We start from the raw sequence: 23,401 nt of genomic DNA, 5'->3' as shown, positions 1-23,401 counted from the left end.
GCATTTTTTAAAACCCCATATCTGTTTTTAAAGAATTCAATTGTGGCGACACTTCCTTCTCTGTGTTCAAATATTAAACTAAAATTTTAATCATATTAACCCTTTAAAGATGGTAATGTGAAGAAAAAAATATAATTGAAAAAAACTTTTTAAAATCATTTAAATTATTAAATATTTACTTCTTTCTTTTTGAAAGTAATGGCGGGGGAGAAAAATTTATTTTTTGAGAAATAGATAAAAAAGATATGTACTCATAGAAAACTAGCCAAAAGTGAGATAGTTATATCGAGCCAACTCTAGTCATTTCAGATTTATTTCTCTTGTTGACTATATCATATTCCTGGGAGTAAGAAAAAAAAGAAATATTTACAAAAATATAAACTTTATTAAAAGTAAAAAATTGTACAATAACAATGTTTTAATATAACAATATTCGTAAGATGTATAAATTTCATACATCATAGTCTTTAGAAAATATAAGTCTACCATCTAAATCGTTTAAATTTTGATATTTATACAAATATATATTGCATTTTTTTATACAGAAATATTTATTCCAGTAAGGCTTCGAAACCGATTAACGTCCGCTGGATTAGAACCGATTCCCAGCAATAATGAAAAAATATGTATAGCATCGTATTACAGAAACTTTTATAAAATTATACTAGTTTTGTTAGCCTTGGCCTTAGGCCTCTCAGGGCTAACTAAACTGGTTTAAACTTTTTTTATTTTAATATTCGCGGAAAATTATGTTTAAGAATAAATTTACCATTAGTACATAAATGAAATTTTCAATACTAAAGATTAAAATTTAATTGCTTAAAATATGATTTTGAAAAACACCAGGTAAAAGAATAAACTCCATTTTTACAAAAATAAAACTTTAAAAATAATCATATGAATAAAATGTATATAAACATACATAATATCACAATTTGTATTTGGAATGTATATAGAGAACAAAATTTGTGTACAAAAATTCATAATTTTTTTGTGACATTTATAATAAACTCCAAAGAAAAATGAAGGAAATTAATGATTCTATTCAGCTACTATAAAACCGATGAATATGAGTCAATAAGCTAAATGATAAAAAATTTTGCTAGAAAAAAGCCTTAACCATATAGATAGGTAAAATATCATTGAAAATAATGATTTTAATTGGCTAGTGTAATCATTGAATCAACCTATATAAGTTTGCTAGCTGAAGAAACCAATGGGATGAAATTATTTCTACAATAATTTGTTTTGACCAATAGGAAGGCTTAAATAGTTTGTAATTACTTTATGTGGCTTTATGCAGACAATAAATTTTTTTGACCAATAAGAATGTTTGATAAGACTTCACAGAATTTTTTGGACCAATAGGAATGTTTGATTAGTCATCATGAAATTATTTTGACCAATAGGAATGTTTAATTAGTCTTCGCATAATTGTTTTGACCAATAGGAATGAATGATTTGTCTTAACAAAGTTGTTTTGACCAATAGAAATGTTTGATTAGTCTTCATGGCTGTATGTGGTATTGCTAATTCCAGTTGGAGAATTCATATCATACTCATCGTTGTTCTGGCTCTTTTCTCTAGGTTGATATCTGAAATTTAAATTAAAAATCATCATATAAAAATAGCAGGAAGTATGTCTGTTTCTGTCTGTGTGTGTGTATGTGTCTATTTGTTTGTACCAAAGGATCTCTGTAACCCATGAATCAATATGGTTCTCCTTTATAGTGTGGCTTCTCAGAAAAAATGACCCCCCCCCCCCTTAAACTGTTCCTAAAACTACACACTACACGTTTCAGCTAAAATGATTTAAGCATGACTGTTCCCTAAAGTTAAAGTTATTGTAAAATTTAGGACACCTATCTTTCAATCTAGTAATAGCTATGGTACTTTTTAATAATTAAGCAGCCAAATGGCAGTTAAGAAGCATTATGACAGGTCATGACTAAACAAGCAAGGAATGATATAATCAAATTCAAGAAATGTCCCCAAAGTTGTTAAGCCAACAAATAAGAAAACATTACAAAACTATGAAGACTAGTGTGATAAACAGCCAAATGTCCCCTCCCTCTTAGCTAAAAAGGCTAAATTAGGCCCATTCGTTGTAAGAATCTAAAAAATACATACGTATATAGTAGCTGCGCTCCTAAAATATGTAAGAAAAATACATTTCCATTATAGCTCCGAAACCGATTAATATCCGATGGATTAGAACCGATTCTGCAAAATCATGTACACCAGTGTGACAGACAATTTTCTTTAAATATTAAAATAAAAATCATAAAATTAATACCAATTTTGTTATACAGGGCCTTCGGCCAACCGGGGCTAACAAAACTGGTTTAAATCTTATAATTTTCATTTAAATATCCGCGGGAAGCTGTCTATAATACGATACAATAAAAATGTATCTATACCTGTAAGCTAACCAAGTGAAGAATCCCATGTCAACCAACATAAGACAGGCAAACATGAAGAACTCATTGGCCTGGGTCAGGGCTCTCAACTCGGCGATGACAATGACAATAAGGTTACCAAAGGCGACAGTCAACAACCAGGCAGCTTGTACCACGGATTTCATACTCTCAGGAGCCTGAAACATAAATACTAAATTATTAAAATGGTTTTAGGCTATTTCCGTAACATCTTTTCCCCCTTCCTAGAAGACGAAGTAGCTTATACATTTATTTGTCTGAAGATTAAGATCTCAGTGCAGCTTTATAAATGTCTTGGTGGTGGTTTTAAGCTATTTTCCTCACCTTCCCCGCCCTCCCCTAGAGGGTAGCGGCCAAGCAAGTAGTTGTGCGTTATAGCAGATTATAAGGGGACTAGCGGCTGCGCCCTTGGATTCTAGAGGCTCTATATTAGAAGGGATACGGGAGGGCAAAAAGTAGCCTAAAAAAATACTTAGACTAATTTATAAAAATGATAAAGCCTAAAATTATCTTACACTATACGGAGCTTCAGTGCAAAGGAGAACCATATTGGTTCAGCGGTTAGCAAGATATTTTGCTACAGACAAATAGCTTACTACTTTATATAATAGGATAGTTCTATCTATTTATAAAAGAGTTATATGTGTGGAATCAAAAGGGATAAGACAATTGCATATGAATTGATGTACATCCCCAACGATAATACACAAAATTACACCTTCTGTAAAATACACAATTTGTGTTAGAAACGTTTTGACACCCAACTAAAATACCTAAACTCAATAAAAGTACCCAATATTGTAAAGCCAACGAATAAGAAAACATTACAAAAGACTTTTGAGACTAGTGTAATAAACGACCCAATGTCCCCTCCCTCCCTGCCTAGATGTTTACCTGGCTGTAGGAGAACTCCAGACCGGTGATGCTGAACATGACCTCACCCACGGTGATGACAATGTACTGGGGCAACAACCACAGGATGTGCACACTGTTAGGTACTGTCAGTACATATGGAGTCACTGTCATACCCTTGCTTTCATGGCTCTAGAAACATAAAAAGATATTATTTTACAACACCAAAACAATAAGCAAATTTTTTACTATTAAAATATACAAGTTTTTTACAATACTTTTTTATCATATTACTTGATAATATGTATTCAGAGAACCTTTTTATAGGTCTAAGAAATGTTTCAAACTCCAAAAGGAAAACGCCTCTAACTTAAAAATTCTCCCCAAAATAAATTTTACATATTCCCCATTCTATTTAGTCTCGTTAGTGCTCCTATATGCCTTTTGGGGCGTGGCCAATAGTTTTGTATTTAAAGAAATCAAATGCACGAAAAACTTACCTCTGAGACAAGAATATTGTAGACACCTCCTTGATCAATATTAATATCTCCAATTTCATTTTGTTTAAAGAAATTACTCACCTTTGAGACAAGAATATTGTAGACACCTCCTTGATCAATATTAATATCTCCAATTTCATTTTTATAAAGAAATTACTCACCTTTGAGACAAGAATATTGTAGACACCTCCTTGATCAATAGTAATATCTCCAATCTCATTTTGTATAAAGAAATTACTCACCTTTGAGACAAGAATATTGTAGACACCTCCTTGATCCATAGTAATATCTCCAAAATCATTTTGTATTAAGAAATTACTCACCTCTGAGACAAGAATATTGTAGACACCTCCTTGATCAATAGTAATATCTCCAATTTCTTTCTCATCGACCATCACCCTACACAATGGATTTATTATTACATGGATCATACACTAGAATATTATGTACTCTATTATAGTGCAACTTGCAGCTGGCTAAAATAAAGATTGTCCCTATCCATCTCCCTAAAACCCATCCCCTCCCCTCCTACTGTATTAATTAACTGCATAATGAGTAATATCCATGTTAGCAACCTAAATTTCCAGGGATAAGGGATGGGAAACGTAGGAAAATATTATTTTAGGCCTATTTCAAGCCTAGGCCTAATAAACCAGTTTTGGGATGGCGCAGTATTTCGTCCTAAACGCTAATGAAAAAGCTGTGTGTGTGTAGATAAAGTATAGAATCAAATTCAGGTAGCTAGTTTAAAGTAAAAAACATAACTTTTTATAAACCTATATATTATTGGCTTTTGTTAAAATGAAGTTTTTTCTCTCCCAAAATTTTTTTATCTTTTACTTTGGTAATTTGAACCGTCAGAAAGCTATCGTTGGGTTTACCTCAGACAAATTTTAGTTTGTATTATTTGCATTTTTATTAATGAGTAAAAATTTTATTTGAAAATTTCATTGCTAATTAAAATTCAAAATAAATAAATAAATATGCACTTGGGTAACATTCTATCAAGTTCTTTGGATACTATAATGTAATGATATATCTGTACTGTGTTGTATTGTACAAAAATTAGGGTTAAGGTGCTGTATCAATTCCGTATTAAATTTTTAAAATTCAAAATACAACATCTAATTTATAAACTACCAAATGAAAATTCGTAGCTACCTTCTTTCCAAAAAAATAATCCCGTTATTTTTGTTTTTTCTATATGGCCCTTTTTTAATGTTTAACTCTAAGCAGATTTAATAATTAAACTAATGTGATCTAACACCATTTATATTTATTTTTTCGTAGCAGACAAATCATTATTTTTTCTAGAATTGTCTACTTCTAAAATTTCCGCCAATTGGTGATTGGTTGATACAAAACAAGCCGAAATCACAGAACACTATTGGTTTAGAGCAGTAACTAATATGAGCTGTCCGCCAGTAAGGTCATTAAATTAGGCAAATGGTAAAAGTTGCATGATCCCTTTCAAAACCAGGCCGAGACCTAATTTATGGCCAAGTTTCCTATCCCTTATCCCTGTAAATTTCAAATAGTTGCAAGTAAGTCAACTATCTTTCGCTGCGAAATATGGCTGGTTGTGACTTACAAAATTGTAGCCGTAGCGGCCTTGCTGCTCTAAAAAAGTAAATAACTGTAATTTGTAACCATAGCTAAGCCGCTTTTACCAATATACTTGAAGTTGGCCCACTTAAAGGTACTGCATTTAAGAGCATAAAATTCAATGTCCCTCATAGCTCAACTATAGAATGCTAGATACATTACTTGTATAACGCAAGTTTGAACCCACCCGAGAGGGTGGGGGGGGGGGGGGGAGATATTTTGTAATTGATGAAATTAACAGTTTCTGTGTAGTAAAAGTTGTCACAAATATAGGTATTAAATTAAGTACATACTTGTAAGCTCCAATATCCATCTTTAGATAATCCGACTGTTGAACCACATCATCTGCCCCCTCCTCAAATGTAACATTGTAGATCTTCTCGTCTGTGTTGACCAGAGTCAGCATCCCGCTGTCCTTGGAGCCCATGTGCTTCATCACCCTGGGCATCATTCAAATATGACAATCAAATAAATACATGGTCTTTTACTCAAACAAATATGTAAAATTACTTGAATAGTTATTTACAGCATCGTTTCATAGAAAGCTTTTTTATGATTTTTATTTGAATATTCCGGGTAAAATTGTCTATGATACGAAACATGGTTTTATAGTATGGCTGTGAACCGGCTTTAATCCATTTTGAAGCCATACTGGATAAGCTTTACTGCAGTATTTTAAATTGTTATAATTAGATACAATTAAAATAAAAACCTAAATTTACAAATTGTATTTTTTATTATAAAATGAATATTGGGTTAGGTACTGACATTAAAGAAAAGAATAGAGGTTCTTTGAAATCAGCTAGCAGCAACGGAAATATAAACACAGCCCTACAAAAGAGCAGAATTGCTAGCAGACGAAAAGGGTCCTCGCCCCTTGGGCCATGTATTTGTATGGATTATACAATTGTGTAGACAGTTTTGAACTATATATTTGAATTTCCTAAGTCTTGCTGCGGCAGAGCCCTCAGCCTTGTGTGGCTCCTCCATCCTGGTCATGGCAATGGGGTACAGGCCTCCCTCGTTCATGGAAATCAGGATGGAGCTCACGTTCTTTCCGTAAAGGTGCACCTGCAAAATCAATATATTATTAGTTGGATGTTGCATCAGATTTTCATGTACTCTGATAAAAGGGTGTTTGCTCTTTGCTAACGAACTGACTTATAAATAAGTTCCATATAAGCAACCTAAATTTACGACAAATTTTCCCATGCCAATATCTACGTATAACCTATATCCATTATAATAACAAGATTTTATGGTGGAAAAGACCTCGAAATACTTTTAAAATAAATGTAATTCAACGACATGTATAATAATAATTATTTATCGCATCGTATTACAGACAGCTTTCTACGGATATTAAAATGAAAAATTTAAAGATTAAAACTGGAAGCGTTAGCCCCGAGAGGCCAAAGGTTAAATAAACTGGTATTAATTAAATGAATTCATTTTTTATAGTTTTGGAAAATTTCTGTAATTCGATGGTATACATAATTTTTCGGTATGGATGTGAACTCTTTCTAATCCAGAGTATATCAATCGGTTTGGAAGCCATACTGGAATAAATATTATTACATAATATAAAATAATCCAGTGTTGAAAACATTGAATGCAACAAGACCTACAGGCAGTTCAATCTAGGATTGAGGTGCATATCACCCCGGTTAACTTAGTTGCTTCAATTAAAATGAAAACAAGGAGTATAACATCCGTAAAAGCGAAGCTCAAAAATAAGAAGGAAGGAGAAACAAACAATTACTCTTGTAGAGTGTCAAAGCTTAACAAGAAAAGACATTAATTTTTAAGACAAAACACAATTGAAATAAAATTGTTGCAAAAATGCGTAAATACAGGATACAGTAAAAAGACATACTTGCATTTTTACGGTTTGATTATACAGATGCCTTACTGATATATGTATAATATTTAATTTTGCATTTGCCAGTTGTCCTTCATGGGTATTTTAAAGATTTAGGCTATAACAGAATATTTATAAGCCCTTATGTACGTTCAAATTCTGTTTTTGTGCGATTTAAGTCTCTTTGACCAGCGGTTTTGAGTCAATTATTTCGGGGGGATTTTCTGATTTAAACTACCAATGGGGAGATTCTGACCCTTTATCAAATTTAATCCATCAGAAATATCAGAAAGTATAATTGAAATGCAAATTCACTTTAAAGTGTTTTCAAAATTATCCTGGAAAATTTTGTGGATTTCAAGTTTTGGGTTATTTCTCTTTGGGACAGCACAGTTTGTATTTTTCAAATAATTTAATATTAGGGTGGGGTGGGGGAAGAATATTTTTTCAAAATCATGTATAGCATCGTATTACAGACAATACTTCACGAATATTAAATAAACATCAGAGGATTATTACCACTTTAAATCTTAACATTTTTCATTTTAATATTCGCAGAAAGCTGTCTATAATACGATGCTATAAATAACTACCCCATCTCTTAATATTGAGGACTAAAGTAGCAACCAAAATTGACGACAAAATATTCATTGATAAGGTATGAACACCTCAATTCTTCATATATGGTATTCAAATTAGAGAACTGATGAAAGGAATATGAAATTTCTCATTACCGTCTGTTTTCATTGTCTTTTTCCTTTTCAATTTTTATCTTAATCTAGTAATTTGTATTAATCTATATTATTTATTCATTGCATCGTATTATAGAATGTTTTCCGAAGATAATAAAAGTAAAAATTTTAGGATTAATTACAGTTTTCTTAGACCCGATAGACAAAGGCCAGAACTAACAAAACAGGTATCAATTTTATGATTTTTATATTAATATTCGTGGAAAATTTGTGTAATTCAAAACTATATACATGACTTTTAAGTATGAATGAGAATCGGTTCCAATACAGCGGCTATTAATCGGTTTCAAAGCCATACGGAATAGTTTTTAGACTTAATTGGCCCTTTTTATAGCTATTAAGTCTTTCAAACGGACGAACAGAAATCTTACATTAGTGGAACTCTCATATGACTTGAGTTTTCCAGGCATATAGCTGACATAATACTTACTTTACTGGCACTCTCATAGGACTTGAGTTTTCCAGGCATATAGCTGACATAATACCTACTTTACTGGTACTCTCATAGGACTTGAGTTTTCCAGGCATATAGCTGACATAATACTTACTTTACTGGTGCTCTCATAGGACTTGAGTATTCCAGGCATATAGCTGACATAATACTTACTTTACTGGCACTCTCATAGGACTTAAGTTTTCCAGGCATATAGCTGACATTATACTTACTTTACTGGTACTCTCATAGGACTTGAGTTTTCCAGGCATATAGCTGACATAATACTTACTTTACTGGTACTCTCATAGGACTTGAGTTTTCCAGGCATATAGCTGACATAATACTTACTTTACTGGTACTCTCATAGGACTTGAGTTTTCCAGGCATACAGCTGACATCTGATTTAACATTCACATTGTACACTTCGGGGTCAATCTAAACAAACAATTAATCTAATCGATATATTATTACTTGGATTTTGCACCACATTTTAATGTACTCTAATAAAGTGATTCTCGCAGCTGGTTAAAATAAAGATACCCCAATCCACCCCTGGATGAACGAACTGGCCAATAAATGAGATCAATATTAGCAACCTTAATTGGCGGCAAATTGTTAATTTATGTTTTAAGCATCTCGATTTTGGGTAGGCAGAAAATATATGGTAATTGCTGCAGGTTTAAAAACTGAAGTTTTTGACAAATAATAAAAGCCTATACATCAACGTAATTTTTCTTCTTGTCTGTAAATACGATGATTCTCCAGTGAGGCTGATAACCGGTTCTAATCCAGCGGATATTAATCGGTTTGGAAGCCATACTGGGAAATTATCCTACCTCGTCTTTAACAAAGCTGCTGAGTGATGGGACCCAGAAATCATGGGTGTGCCCATTTCTCTCCAACTAAAATCAAATTATGAATTATTCACTTAATAAATCTATTTATAACCCAGATACATATTACACGTGCCCCCTCTATTCTTTTCTTTTAATATTCATCTTGCAAAGAATTCAGAAATTAGATTTTCATGTACTCTGTTTATGTAATACTCGTAGCCATGGCCATGATAACGATATCCTCTATTCACCCTCTTTACTCCATCCCCATCCCCCCTCCCCCCCAACTTCATTGGATAAATGAAAATACCAATAAATTAGGTCCATAGTAGCAAGCTAAATTTACGACAAATTTTGTCCCGTCAAAAACCACGTAGTTTCTATATCCATTACCTGGACGCTGATATTGCAAGGAAGACTGTTGACTACAAATAAGTGGGATTCAGTCAGATCATGGGGAACCTAAACCAAAGGATTTATTATTACTTGCATCTTACACCAGATTATCATGTACTCTAATTAAGTAAAACTTGTAGCTGGCTAAAAGAACAATCCCCCCAATCCACAAAATTACTATTTAAAAAAACGGCCAAATGGTTAGCCGAAAGTATCCGTTCTACTAACAATACTATAAAATAATAGTCGCCCGGCTTGAAAAAAACGCACGAGTTTTGACCAGAAAGGGGTCTATCAAAGCAGCCGTTTTTTAACCTTCGTAGGAAAACTTACATTGGCATAGGTTTTCTGGAGTTCAAGTTCCAGGAAACCAGAGATGAAGAAGGAGGCAGCTGTCAAAATTCCACCGACTGTCATTCTTTGCAGTGGCTTCTTTAGCAGGCCAAATCTAAAATTAATATTAGAATAGTTATTTATCGCATCGTCTTTTAGGCAGAATATATTAAAATGAAACATTAGAAGCTCAAAAACCACTTTTGTTAGCCACAAGGGCCAAAGGCTCGGAGTAACAAAACTGCTATTAATTTTACGGTCTTTCTTTTAGTAATTGGGGAAAATTGTCTGTAATGCTAAACACGATTTTTCAGTATGACTGAGACCCGGTTCTGATCCAGCAGATATTGATCCGTTTCGAAGCCATTACTGAATAAGCTTTACTCTGAAAAGATAAGAACATAACTTACTTAGCAAAAGCTGGGTAGATGATTTTGTCAAACAGAGGAATCAAGAGCAGGATCATGAAAGGATTGGCAACCTGAAAAATAAACATCCTATTATACAAAGTAGTAAGGTTTTTTGTCTGTAGCGAAGGATCTCGCTCACCACTGAAATAATATGGTTCTTCTTTAGAGGGAAGCTTCTTATAGGCCCTGAGATGGTTTTAGGCTATTTTATTTTTATAAATAAGCAAAGGTATTGTTTTAAGCTATTTTTCTGCCCTTCCATATCCCTTCGAATGTAGAGTCCCTAGATGCTGGTGGCGCAGACGCTAGTATTACAAAAAGTAGTAAGGTTTTTTTGTCTGAAGCGAAGGATCTTGCTAACTGCTGGACTTATATAGTTCTCCTTTACAAGAGAAATAAAATTTAACACAAATTGAAATTAGTCAGAAGAGAACAACCGTCCCCCATCCCCATCCACCTCTTAGGTGTCTGTAGAGAGCTCTATCGGTATTATAAACAGATATCCGCTAATATTAAAATGTAGAATTTTACATAAGGAAAAATTTTATTCTATGACAATTATAGGCTTAAAACCAGTTTTGTTAGCCTCGAGTGAAGGCCTGGGCTAAAAAAAACTGGTATTAATTTTATGATATTTACCTGCATTTGATCTGGCTTAATTGTAGAGCTACCAACTGCACCGTTCATACGAGTGGCCTGAAACAATGAATATATTATTACTTTGATGTTAAACCAGATTATCTTATTTTCTAATCAAGTGGAACTTGTAGCGGGCAAAAATTGTATGAAAAATAGTTATTAATCGTATCATATTATAGACAGCTTCCCGCAAATATTGAAATAAAAAATATAAGTTTAAACCCGTTTTGTTAGACCCGAGAAGCAGAAGGTACTGGCTAAAAAAATGGCATTAATTTTAAAATTTTAATTTTCGTGTAAAGTTGTCTGTATGGTTGATAACAGGTTCCAATCCAGGAAATAATAATAGGTTTCGAAGCCATACTAGAAAAATATTTTCTAAATGTATCCTAAAATGTTGCATAATCGGATGTAGAAAATGAAAACTAGCTTCTCAACATCGTTGTAGGAATTATTAAACAGAGATGGAATTACTAACAGACATGGATACACATACTGAAAACAAGTGTCCGAAAAATGAGCCGTGTGACGTCAATAGATTTATCTCTATTTAAGGGGTTTCCTCTCCCACTTCTCCTCTCATCTCTCCCGTTTATGACGTCACGCGGCTTATTTTGTCGGACACTTTGTCGAGTCTCCAGATTATTATGTACTCTAAGAAAGTAAAACTTGTAGCTGGATAAAATAACGATCCCCATTTAAACCAGTTTTGTTATGATTTTTATTTTATTGTTTGTAGAAAATTGTCTTTAATATGATGATATAAATGATTTTTCGGTAAGGTTGGGAATCGGTTCTAATCCAGAAGATATTTATCGGTTTCAACGCCATATTAGAATAGTTATTATGTTATCGTATTATAATCAGCTTTCCGCGGATATAGAATGTACAATTATATGATTAAAACCAGTTTTTTAACCCGGAGGTGCCGTAGGCATGGGCTAAAAAAACTGGTTTTAATCTTATAATTGTACATTTTTAAATTCGTAGAAAGCTGGATATAATACGATGCTAGACATAGTTTTTTCCTATGGATGAGAACTGGTTCCTATCCACCGGATTCGAATGAATACTAGAAATTATATTCTATTTTCTCTTCAGGATAACTATGCCTGTCCATTAATGGTATGGAATGCAGGAAAACAATATTATTCCAGGCCTGACTTGGCAGAATACCAGGGAGGGAGAGGATATTGGGTCCTTTATTACATTAGTCCCCAAAGTTTTATGATAACATTTTCTTATTTGTTGGCTTTACAACTTTGGGGACTTTAATAAATTTTAATTGGTTGGTTCATTAAGTTAAATGTAATAATGTTTCAACTACTAATTGTTATCTACAGAAGGGGTAATTTAGTTTTTTTTATCATTGGGGGTGTACATCAATTTATCGGCCATTGTCTTATCCCTTCACATCTCTACTTGTGAGAAAACACACAAATAAAGAGATAGGACAGTTGAGGATAAATTATTTCTTCCTCCAATTCTTATGCATGTTGTTGTGTCATTGAATGGGTAATAAATCTTTATATAAAAGTAAAAAGATCTCTGCCTGTTTGTACCAAAAGATCTCGCTAACCGCTGAACCGATATGGTTTTCCTTTACAATGTAGCTTCTCATAGCCTCATAGGTACTGTTAAAGTTTATAGCTATTTTGGGGACGATACCACCACGTACCATACTCTTACACCGCAAGAGCCCCTACATTAAGATATATAAGTTTTCCGGAATTTTAAAGTTAGGGGGAGATTTGAAATCTGCATCAAATTTTAAGTATTTTTTATGAAATTCGTTTTTTCTATAATTCTTTATCTAAAAGCGGAAATGCAATTTAAGTTAATTAATTTTGGCATCTGTGATTGGTGGATTTAAAAAATATGCGCTCTGATTGGATGTCGTACATCATTTAACCAATTAGAGCGCAGGTAGTTTAAAATCCACTTATCCTATTGGTCAAAATTAATTAACTTAAAATGCATTTCCGCTTTTAGATAAAGAATTATAGAAAAAACGAATTTTATAAAAAATTCGTAAAATTTGACGCAGATTTCAAATCTCCCCCTAACATAAAATTTCCGGAAAACTTATATATCTTACCCTACATATTATCAAGACGCGACGCTGCTGGCGCAGAGAAATCATTAACGAGATAGAGAATTTCACTGTCCTTCAAAATTTACAGTTTTCAAGATTTTGAAACAATACATTGGAGATATGGTAAAAATTGAGTTTTGATAATAAATAGTATTTAAAAATGGCAGAAATATTGACTTTCTATACATCAGAATAAATAATTATATATGTACATAAAACTGTAAATTAAACAATATTTATAAATATAAAAAACAACACTCAATAAGGAAAAAAATTAGATATACAACTATAATAACAATTTATAAGAATAATATTTCCACCTGGCGGCAAATTATAAAACTAAAATACAAACGTAAATTTAACCCTTTGAAAACGAAATACAAATATACAGATAATATCATATTAAAAATGCTTTATATTTATCCAATTATATGAAGTAGTAAGCATTTTTTTGTCTGAGCGAAGGATCTCGCTAACCACTGAACTGATATGGTTCTCCTCTAGAATCTAGCGTATCGGTCCTTTAAAAGTTTACAGCTGTTTTAAAATATTGAAAGGTTGCCGAAAATCTACAAAATAATATATCCCTGACTGGAATCAAATGGTTGAATAGGCGGAGAGGAAAATTTGGGATGGTGAACTTCAATTATATCTAAGGTTCAATTTCATGATATTAATACGATGATATATACATAATTTTTAAGTATGTCTGAGAACAGGTTCTAATCCATCGGATATTAATCGGTTCCGAAGCAAAAAAATGGGAAAATTTAGAAATTAAAAGCTAAAAATCAAAATTATTAACAATAAAAAAATTATCCCAAGACAAAATATCCTATTATATAAAGAAGTAAGATTTTATTGTCTGAAGTTAAAGATTTCCTTCTTTTAGGGTAGCCTTACATCGGTCTTATTTTTACAAAAAAAAGCCCTTTTTTTGCCCCCATATTACCCCTTTGAGACTTTGTCTTGAGACAAAGTCTTTAGTTTCTAGGGATGCATATACTAGAATACTAATTAAAGTAATGAATAAACCATACAGACATACGGCGAGACTGTTGACAACTTACGTACGGACGCAAGTACCTTAGATCTAACGTGTAGCTGCGCTTCCAAATTTGTTTTAGGAAGTCAGAGATATGTAGGACCTGATAAAGGCCGTTCTAATTAGTTGTGAAAAGTTGTTTCCATCTCGATGGATGGATAGATAGATAGTTATTTGGGTAGATAGAAAGATAGATACTGATAGATAGATAGATAGATAGATAGATAGATAGATAGATAGATAGATAGATAGATAGATAGATAGATAGATAGATAGATAGATAGATAGATAGATGGATACTGATAGATATAGATAGATAGATTGTTAGATATAGAGATAGATAGATAAATTAAAAGATAGTTATATAATTAGTTGGATGGATAGATAGATGTTTAATTTGAGATAGATAAATTAAATAGATGGAGAATTATCCTATAAGATAAAGTAGTAAGGTTTTTTAGTTTAAGGCTTAAGATCTAAATAACTACTAAAATGATTGGATTCTCTATTTCAGGTGAGCGTAACAAAGGTCTTGTGATGGTTTTATGCCATTTTTCTGCACAATTTTTACCTTTGTGATTTTCCCCTAGATGCAAGGGATTCCGCCACAATTAAAATCAAACACAACAAATAGATATGAAATGAAGAATATTGTTAAAAATTAATGAATAAACTTTCACAAAATTATCCGTTAATTTGTTTCTAAACTTTTTAAATACAAAATACTGTTTAAGGACATACTGACATTTTTAGAACTTGATTATAGAGATGCTTCGCTTATAATATTGTACCTTATTGTAATATGAATCAGTACTCCAAAAATTAGACCAATCGGATGATTATATCAAAAAAGAAATTGTTATCCAAAAAATCAAAAATCTACATGTTTAAAATGGACGTACGGACACTCGGGTAACGATTATAGAGTTGCTACGCTTTCTAAATCGTACATAACTACTACAGGAATCGTCATGCAAAGTTTGAAATCATTAGGACAATTCTAACATGCCTAAATTAACGAAAAAAATATATCCGTTACGAACGTAAAGTGAGACATAACGCCAGACGACACTAGTACTTCATTCAAAAGTCAAATGAGTTAAATAAACTTTTACTAGAAATATAAAGGGCTCGGCAGCCGCTCTTTTCCGATAATATTGCGACTACAAGCCGAAATTTCAGCCACCATTCGCAGCCGGGTCGCCCATAATTGTAACAATATATTGCAGCAGACGAGCCGCTCTGTTATGATCAGCTGCCGAGCCCTGGAGATTATAATGAAAAGGAAAATGTTTGAAAAGGTTTAAAATTAAAATTCTTCAGAAATTATCTATTTAATTTTCAGGCAGTGTGCTAGACATCCTTATAACAAAGTAACAGGATCTGTGTGTATGTCTCTGTAACGAAGTATCTCGCAAACTGCTTAAACGATATGGTATTCCTTTACTATAGCTTTTCAAAAGTCCCGGGAAAGTTGAAAAACTATTTTGAGGAAAGGTACCACCACCCTCCTTAAAGAAATCGCCACCAGAAAAAAATAAGCCAACCACAATTTTTTTAAAATTTTAGAACTAAAATTGAAATTAGGCAGGGGACAACAAACCTCAAGTTCCCTTAGAGGGCTCTAAGGGCGAAGCCCCTAGTTGGTCTGGTTTTCATTAGTTCAGCAAAAACGTGAGCTTTAGATATTGAATTAAATTTTATCGAGTAAATATTTCTTTCAATTTTATTACTAATTTTAGATAAATATACTTCGGGAAATTGATTTTCATAACAGTATGAGAGAGAGAGAGAGAGAGAGAGAGAGAGAGAGAGAGAGAGAGAGAGAGACAGAGAGAGACAGAGAGAGAGAGAGAGAAAGAGAGAGAGGAGAGAGAGGAGAGAGAGACAGAGAGAGGGGATATAGAAAAAAGAAAGAGAGAGAATAAGTATTTTAAGAAATATTTAAATCATTCCTCAAATCGATCAAAAGACATTACCCCTCCCCCCTTTTTGATACACAATGGAACCCTGCGGGAATCTCTACTGTTTTTCCTACTTGACTTACTACATCTTAATTCTTATTAAGTGGAATAAGAAGGGATCTAAATGGATAAGACAATTTCCGATAAATATGTTTATATCCCCAATGCGGATAAACAAAATTACCCCAACATATTAGTTGTTGTACGTTTGGACACCCAACTTAATGAATCAACCAATGAAATTTAATAAAAAGTCCTCAAAGTTGTTAACCCTATGAATATGAAAACGTTATTGTAAATATTTGAGGAGTAGTGTAAGAAACACAACATTGTCCCCTCCCTCCCTGGGTATAAGAGAGCGATGGATTTTTAATGATCCACTGACGATTTGAGGGATATTGCTAAATGTTCAAAGAAATTCTGAAGAGGTTAACTGAACTCAACGTAAATATGAAAGTTAATTTCATAAAATCAAAAGAAAATTTGTTTTTATTTTCTGATTTTTTGAAAACAGAAATTCTAATTTATTTTTTAATATAACTTTTTATTATTTTGCACAAGTAATGTGATGACCTTAACACAAGAAAAAAGTACAAATTTATTGAATTGAGGTAAATAAATTATTATCTACAAGTCATTACATTTCAAGGCCTTAAATAATATAATATCCAATTGGGCTTCAAAACAGATTAATATCCGCTGGATTAGAACCGGTTGTCAGCCATATTGAAAAATCATATAGCCTCGTATTAAAGACAATTTTCCTCGAGTATTAAAATAAATATTATAAAACTAAACCAGTTTTGTTAAATCGGGACTTCGGCCCCTCAGCGCTAACACATTGTATTGAATTTTATAATTTTTCATATAATATCCGCGAAAAGCTGTCTATAATACGATGCGATAAATAACTAATACAATTTTTTGTTTATTCTAAAAAAGACCAATATAGTCCTGGTCTTAAATAAATTTCGAATTTTAATTATACCTGGAAGGTCTACCTGGAGCCAGTCTGATCAAAGAGTGCCCACCACACAGGTAGAGGAATATAGAGGATAGATAGATGGATGGATAGATAGATAGATAGATAGAGTATACCTGGAAGGTCTACCTGGAGCCAGTCTGATCAAAGAGTGCCCACCAGATAGGTAGATATATGGACAGATAGATAGATAGATATATTATACCTGGAAGGTCCATCTGGAGCCAGTCTGATCAAAGAGAGCCCACCAGACAGGTAGAGAAATATAGAGGATAGATAGATAGATATATTATACCTGGAAAGTCCATCTGGAGCCAGTCTGATCGAAGAGTGCCCACCAGACAGGTAGAGGAATGTAGAGGACCAGGACACGCAGGAGCATCTTAACATCTTCAACTGTGGTACCGTCGTACCTACAAATAACATAGGGAATAATAGAATATTTGGAATGATCCAAGGAGGGAGGGGACATTGGGCTGGATATTACCCCCAAAGTTTTATAATAATTTTTTTTATTAGAACACTACCATTTGTGTTGGCTTTGCTTTCCATTTTATAATGTGTTATTGTCGAATTCTCGAAAAACCTTCTTTACTAAAATGTATTATATTTATCTCATTTAATTTAAAAATACTTCAAACTTCTAAACCGATTATTATCTGCTGGATTGGCTTTAATATTTAAATTTTCATATTTATACCATCGGAGAGCTGTCTATAATACGATGCGGTAATAATTATTATTAAAACTTACTTTTCCTTGGCGAGATCTAACCAGTGGTTTTCAGTCAGCTTTCCACTAAATTTTCCTTTCAGCGCATACTAAATAAAACAGATAATCAATAAAAAAAAGATATTAGTTAAAATCAGATAGAGAGGGGGCAATGGTCTATTAATCACACTAGTCCACAAAGTTTTATGATAACGTTTTCCTATTCGTTGGCTTAACACCATTGTGGAGAAAGCCTAAAATTTCCGTGAGAGGAGAAGTGGGAAAGGAAATCCCCAAAAAAGAGATGGATTTTTATGACGTTACACGTGACATTTTAGGCTTTCTTAACTTTGGGGTCTTTAGTGAATTTTGATTGGTTGATTCATTAAGTTGAGTGTTCTAACGTTTCAACCAATAATTCAAATCTGCAGAAGGGATAATTTTGTGTATCATCATTAGGGATGTACACCAATTAATCGGCCATTTTCTTATCCCTGAGTTAGAATACATATAAAATTGTTAATTTAAGTATTTTAGACCTAAGCAAAGCTTTTGATTATGCGATAATTCTTAAAAATCCGTGACTGTGCAGGCTTAACACGTAGAGCATCCGCTCGTTGTCGGGAAGATGATAGATTCGAATCTCTAGTTAACAAAGTGTCATAACAAAGACGTTATAGGGGGTTCTTATTACTGCTATGTCATGTACACGACATTAATAGTTAGATTAGGGGGAATGCCTTGGCCAAGAAACAAGCGCAACCCAACTCATTACCATGTATAGTTAAAAATTACAGAAAAAGGCCGTGCAATCAAAGGGTTGGTTGCCTAAAGGGTGTCTAATTAGATATAATATTTGTCTTGTATTTTTAAAAGATCTAAGTATAATGTTATAAAATTGTTCAATATATTGTTTATTTTTTAGCTCCATAAATCAGGTGAAGAGACAAAATATGGTTGCTTCATTGGATATAGAATATACGTGGATATTATGACAGGGGGATATTGTCATCAATTTAGATTGCTAACATGGACAGCATTTATTGGCCAGTTTGTTAATATATTAGCAGGGGAGGGGATGGGGTAAAGACTATGGAGGGATTGTTATATTATCCAGCTAATGATAATCTGGTGTAAGATCCAAGTAATAATACATCCATTGTTGATTTGTGGGATTTTATCACATAAAACTAACAAAAGAAAATGCGAATATAAGCTTTTGCATATTATAATATTATTGAATGAAGAAATATTACCATCTTATTGTTATTACTTTTCAGGAATCATGCGTTATTAAAGTTAAAATTTAAAAAAATTTCATACAGGATAAAATTTCAATAAAAAAAAAATTTACATTAATGTGTGGTCTTTTATTTTCTCAAATCTATCCTTATGATAAAGAAAAATGATATCTGTGCGTCTGTCTGTGTGTACCGAAGGATCCGCTAGCCGCTAAACCGATATGGTTCTCATTCGCAGTGTAGCGTTTTATGGGTCTGGGAAGGATTATAACTAAATTTGAAGAGGTAACTTTGTTGTTCTAGTTTGCAGCCTGAATGACCAACAAAATAACTTTTTATCAAAACAATTGTTAAAAAGGAATTGATATTTATTCCTGATTTCCTGGGGTTTTTTTTAACATGACACACTTTGGTTTAATAAAATATCATCCTTTTGTTGCCCAAAACGTTTTATTTTTTTTTTAAAGAACATAAGCTTAAGCCGTTTTCAGTCGCTTTTTTTTAACAAGTTGCATTCCATCCTCATTTATAAACACAAGAAGCAGCCGCCAAGTACTTCCAAGCTTTTTTATGGGGAAGGGGGTTAATAAAATGAGAGTATTCAAATGTTTGGGGAGAGGGGGGGGGTATTATAAAATTTAGCAGCAACAAACATGGCGATTGGTAAATGAATAGGAAAATTTTAATTTAAGAAACTAAGAATTTGATCTCTGTAATAAATAATAAATAAATATCATGTACTTTTCTCAATTTCGCTACTTTTAATGAGAGTTGTCCATGTGGTTATAAAGAATACAGGTAGGGAGGAGACATTTGGCTGTTTTGTACACTGGTCCCCAAAGTTGTTTCATTAAAGAGAGTGCCCAAACTTTTCTGCCGCAAATTTTAATATACAGAAGGGGTAAGTTTGTTTATCATCATTATATCCCTGTGTAGAATAGGTAAATGTTATTATACAAGGTAATAAATCTTTGAATGATAATACAGAGTAATAACAAAGTTTGTTTTAATGAAAATAGTTTTACACAGACTTGTATGAATTACGACACTTTTCATACTTTAATACTTATCAGAGATCGGAAGGGATAAGACAATGGACGAAAAATTGATGTTCTTCCCCAATGATGATGCACCTCTTCTGTAGATTACAATTAGTGGTTAAAACTAATGAACTAACCAAACAAAATTAATAATAAAGTCTCCAAAGTTGTTAAACTAACAAATAAGAAAACGTTATTATAAAACTTTGAGGACTAGAGTAATAAACATCTCATTGTCCCCTCCCTCCCTGACTATAATACTAATACAGAGATGCAGGGAAAGGACAACAAACTATGATGAAATTTTCAAGTATAGACAAACTTATTTATGGTGTAAAGCTTACACGGTACACCGCCCACGATTTTGGCTAAGGGAAGTGCCAAACTTTTGGGTGCGTTTAACACCCTGGGCAGAAAAAGCCTAAAATGTCACGTGTGACGTCATAAATATACGTCAAAAAAGGAAGGATGAGAGGAGAAGTGGAAAAGGAAGCACCCCAGGGAAAGGAAGCACCCCAAAAAAATTGATTTTTATGACGTCAAACGTGACATTTTAGGCTTTCTCCCTGGGCACACCACTTATTAGACTATCTTGAATAAATATACATATATAACTATCGGGAAACGTTATTACTTGTCTTGGATGGATTGCAAAGGCCAAGATTCGAACGTATCACCTCCCCGACTACGAGCGGATGCGCTACGTATTGAGTCACGGTAGCGCGTTAAAAGCATATACACTTACTAAGATACTTCCAAAGAAAAATATATATACTTACAAAGATACTTCCGAAGACAGTTGGGATAATGTTTCCTTGCGGGGGCTTCATTGTGTACATTGGCTTGCCTAAAACAAATGGTTAAACATTAGTTTAACTGTTAAAGTAAAAGAATAGAGGCGTCACGGGCTGTGAATAATTCTACCTACGGTTCGGGATCCTATGCCGACTTTCAACTAGGCCTTTGATTCTCTGCCAATAGCGTCGGAAATATAAAAACAGCCAAATCGCTACACTACAAAAAAAACATAAAGCAATTTGCTAGCAGACGAAAAGGGTACCCACCACTTGGGCCAGGTAGTTGTCTGGATTATACATCTATATTTATACATTTATTCTTTTAACAATAATCAGTTCAATTTGTTCATAAAAGGGATGAAAATCCGAAAATTTTTTATAAAATCCTTAAAACCTTACATAAGCAAAAGTTATTACAAAAGAAAAAAACTGAAAACTTTCTTTTTAGAATATGTATCAGGGATTTAAAGTGATACGACAATGGCCGATAAATTCGTGTACATCTCCAATGATGAATCCCAAAATTACCCCTGCTGTAGATTACAATTAGTGGCTGAAACGTTTGACCACTCAACTTAAATTCCCAGAATGTTATCATAAAACTTTAGGGACCAGTGTATTAAACAGCCCAATCTCCCCTCCCTCCCTGATATGTATACTGCTTTTGAAAGCGAAGCGTTTCTATAATTAGGGTCGGTCTGTCCGTCTACCCGTACGTCCGTCCGTCCGTGACGGATAGCTTTTTTCGTTAATTTAGGCATGTTTTAATTGGATTGCAAACTGTGCATGGTGATTCCTGTAATAGTTAGGTTCGATTTATAAAGCGTAGCAACTCTATAATCGTACGTGCATTTTAAACATGTTGATTTTCAACTTTTTTAACAACAAAATTTGTATCAGATAAAATTATCCGATTGATCTGATTTTTTGATTTTTTGTAGGAAAACAAAGTACAATATTATAAGCGAAGCATCTCTATAATCAAGTCCTGAAAATGTAAGTATGTCCATAAACATTATTCTGTATCAAGCAGTTTTTCAACAAATTTACTTAAAATTTTGCTTCGACTCTTATACATTTATATTCTGATTATTCAGTTCTGACACTATACAAATGTTAATGTCCGTTTGGCATACCGTTTCAGTGCTTCGCTTTTTTTTGGATGTTGTCATCCTTTACATAAGTAGAATAACATTATACATAAAACATCTCGGTTGTGTCCTGAAGGAATTAGTCAAAACTTTTATCAAAAACTTTTAACCACTTTGCTAAACAATGTCAAGTTTGGACATTAAGACAAAGGCTTCGGTAATTAATAAATTAGAAATATTTTTAAACCCCACAAATTGATGTAGAATAAACGTAGATATTATGACAGTGGAAAATTATCGTCAATTTAGTTTGCTTACACGGAACTCATTTATTGATCAGTTTTTTCATCCAGTAGAAGGGAAGGGATATGGAAAAGGGGGTGGATGGGGTTATCGTCTTTTAGCCTGCTGCAAGCATCACTTTATCAGAGTAATATTCAAGTAATATTATCCAAGTAATATTATATCGATTCATATACAATAATTTCGATGTTTGTTCAACCAGTAGGAGGGGAGATTTTAAAGGATTTACTTTATTAGAGTACATGATAATTTGGTGTATAATCCAAGTGATAACAAATCCATTTTTGCATTGAATTTTGATCAGAAAAAAAAATTCCATTTTCTATTAGGAGAGATGTTTTTTAAATTTTTTTTAAAGCACATATCACTTAATTCCTGTTAAGTTTTAGCCGAGGCTAATTGTTATTCCTTTCCACAAAGAAGATTAAAACAACTTCTATCATCATTAAATTATTTTTTTACTTTCAGACTTGGACACAGAGACATGGATAGATACATACAAGATTAAAACAACTTGTATCATCATTACATTATTTTTTTACTTTCAGACTTGGACACAGAGTCATGGATAGATACATAGAAGATTAAAACAACTCCTAACATTATTAAATTATTTTTTTACTTTCAGACAGAGGCATGGATAGATATATACAAGATTAAAACAACTTCTATCATCATTACATTAATTTTTTAGTTTCAGACTTGGACACAGAGACATAGATAGATACATACAAGATTAAAACAACTTCTATCATTATTACATTATATTTTTACTTTCAGACTTGGACACAGAGACTTAGATAGATACATACAAGATTAAAACAACTTGTATCATCATTACACTATTTTTACTTTCAGACTTGGACACAGAGACTTGGATAGATACATACAAGATTAAAACAACTTCTATCATCATTACATTATTTTTTTACTTTCAGACTTGGACACAGAGGCATGGATAGATACATACAAGATTAAAACAATTTGTATCATCATTACATTATTTTTACTTTCAGACTTGGACACAAAGACATGGATAGATACATACAAGATTAAAGCAACTTCTATCATTAT

The 23,401-nt window shown here is 32.8% G+C and overlaps 1 protein-coding gene across 1 annotated transcript in view; it reads right to left on the bottom strand.

Annotated features, from left to right (window-relative positions):
- Positions 1-365: 365 nt before the first annotated feature.
- LOC145312249 (solute carrier family 15 member 2) overlaps positions 366-23,401 on the bottom strand; it is a 78,249-nt gene continuing 55,213 nt past the window's right edge. The window contains exons 9-23 of the mRNA XM_080151478.1: positions 20,916-20,983; positions 17,898-17,965; positions 17,440-17,557; positions 11,059-11,115; positions 10,420-10,490; positions 10,010-10,124; positions 9,674-9,742; positions 9,281-9,346; positions 8,793-8,879; positions 6,341-6,466; positions 5,689-5,837; positions 4,114-4,189; positions 3,333-3,482; positions 2,421-2,596; positions 366-1,595 (exon numbers count right to left, since the gene is read on the bottom strand). Of these exons, the coding sequence (XP_080007604.1) occupies positions 1,502-1,595; positions 2,421-2,596; positions 3,333-3,482; positions 4,114-4,189; positions 5,689-5,837; positions 6,341-6,466; positions 8,793-8,879; positions 9,281-9,346; positions 9,674-9,742; positions 10,010-10,124; positions 10,420-10,490; positions 11,059-11,115; positions 17,440-17,557; positions 17,898-17,965; positions 20,916-20,983 (1,490 nt within the window). The 3' untranslated portion in view covers positions 366-1,501. The remainder of the gene's footprint in view (positions 1,596-2,420; positions 2,597-3,332; positions 3,483-4,113; positions 4,190-5,688; positions 5,838-6,340; positions 6,467-8,792; positions 8,880-9,280; positions 9,347-9,673; positions 9,743-10,009; positions 10,125-10,419; positions 10,491-11,058; positions 11,116-17,439; positions 17,558-17,897; positions 17,966-20,915; positions 20,984-23,401) is intronic.

This window comes from Acartia tonsa, chromosome 2 (assembly GCF_053477335.1).
Source record: "Acartia tonsa isolate MP-2025a chromosome 2, ASM5347733v1, whole genome shotgun sequence".
Taxonomy (NCBI): domain Eukaryota; kingdom Metazoa; phylum Arthropoda; class Copepoda; order Calanoida; family Acartiidae; genus Acartia; species Acartia tonsa.
Note: the sequence above shows the minus strand (reverse complement) of the source record. Positions and strands in the feature narration are given on the sequence as shown.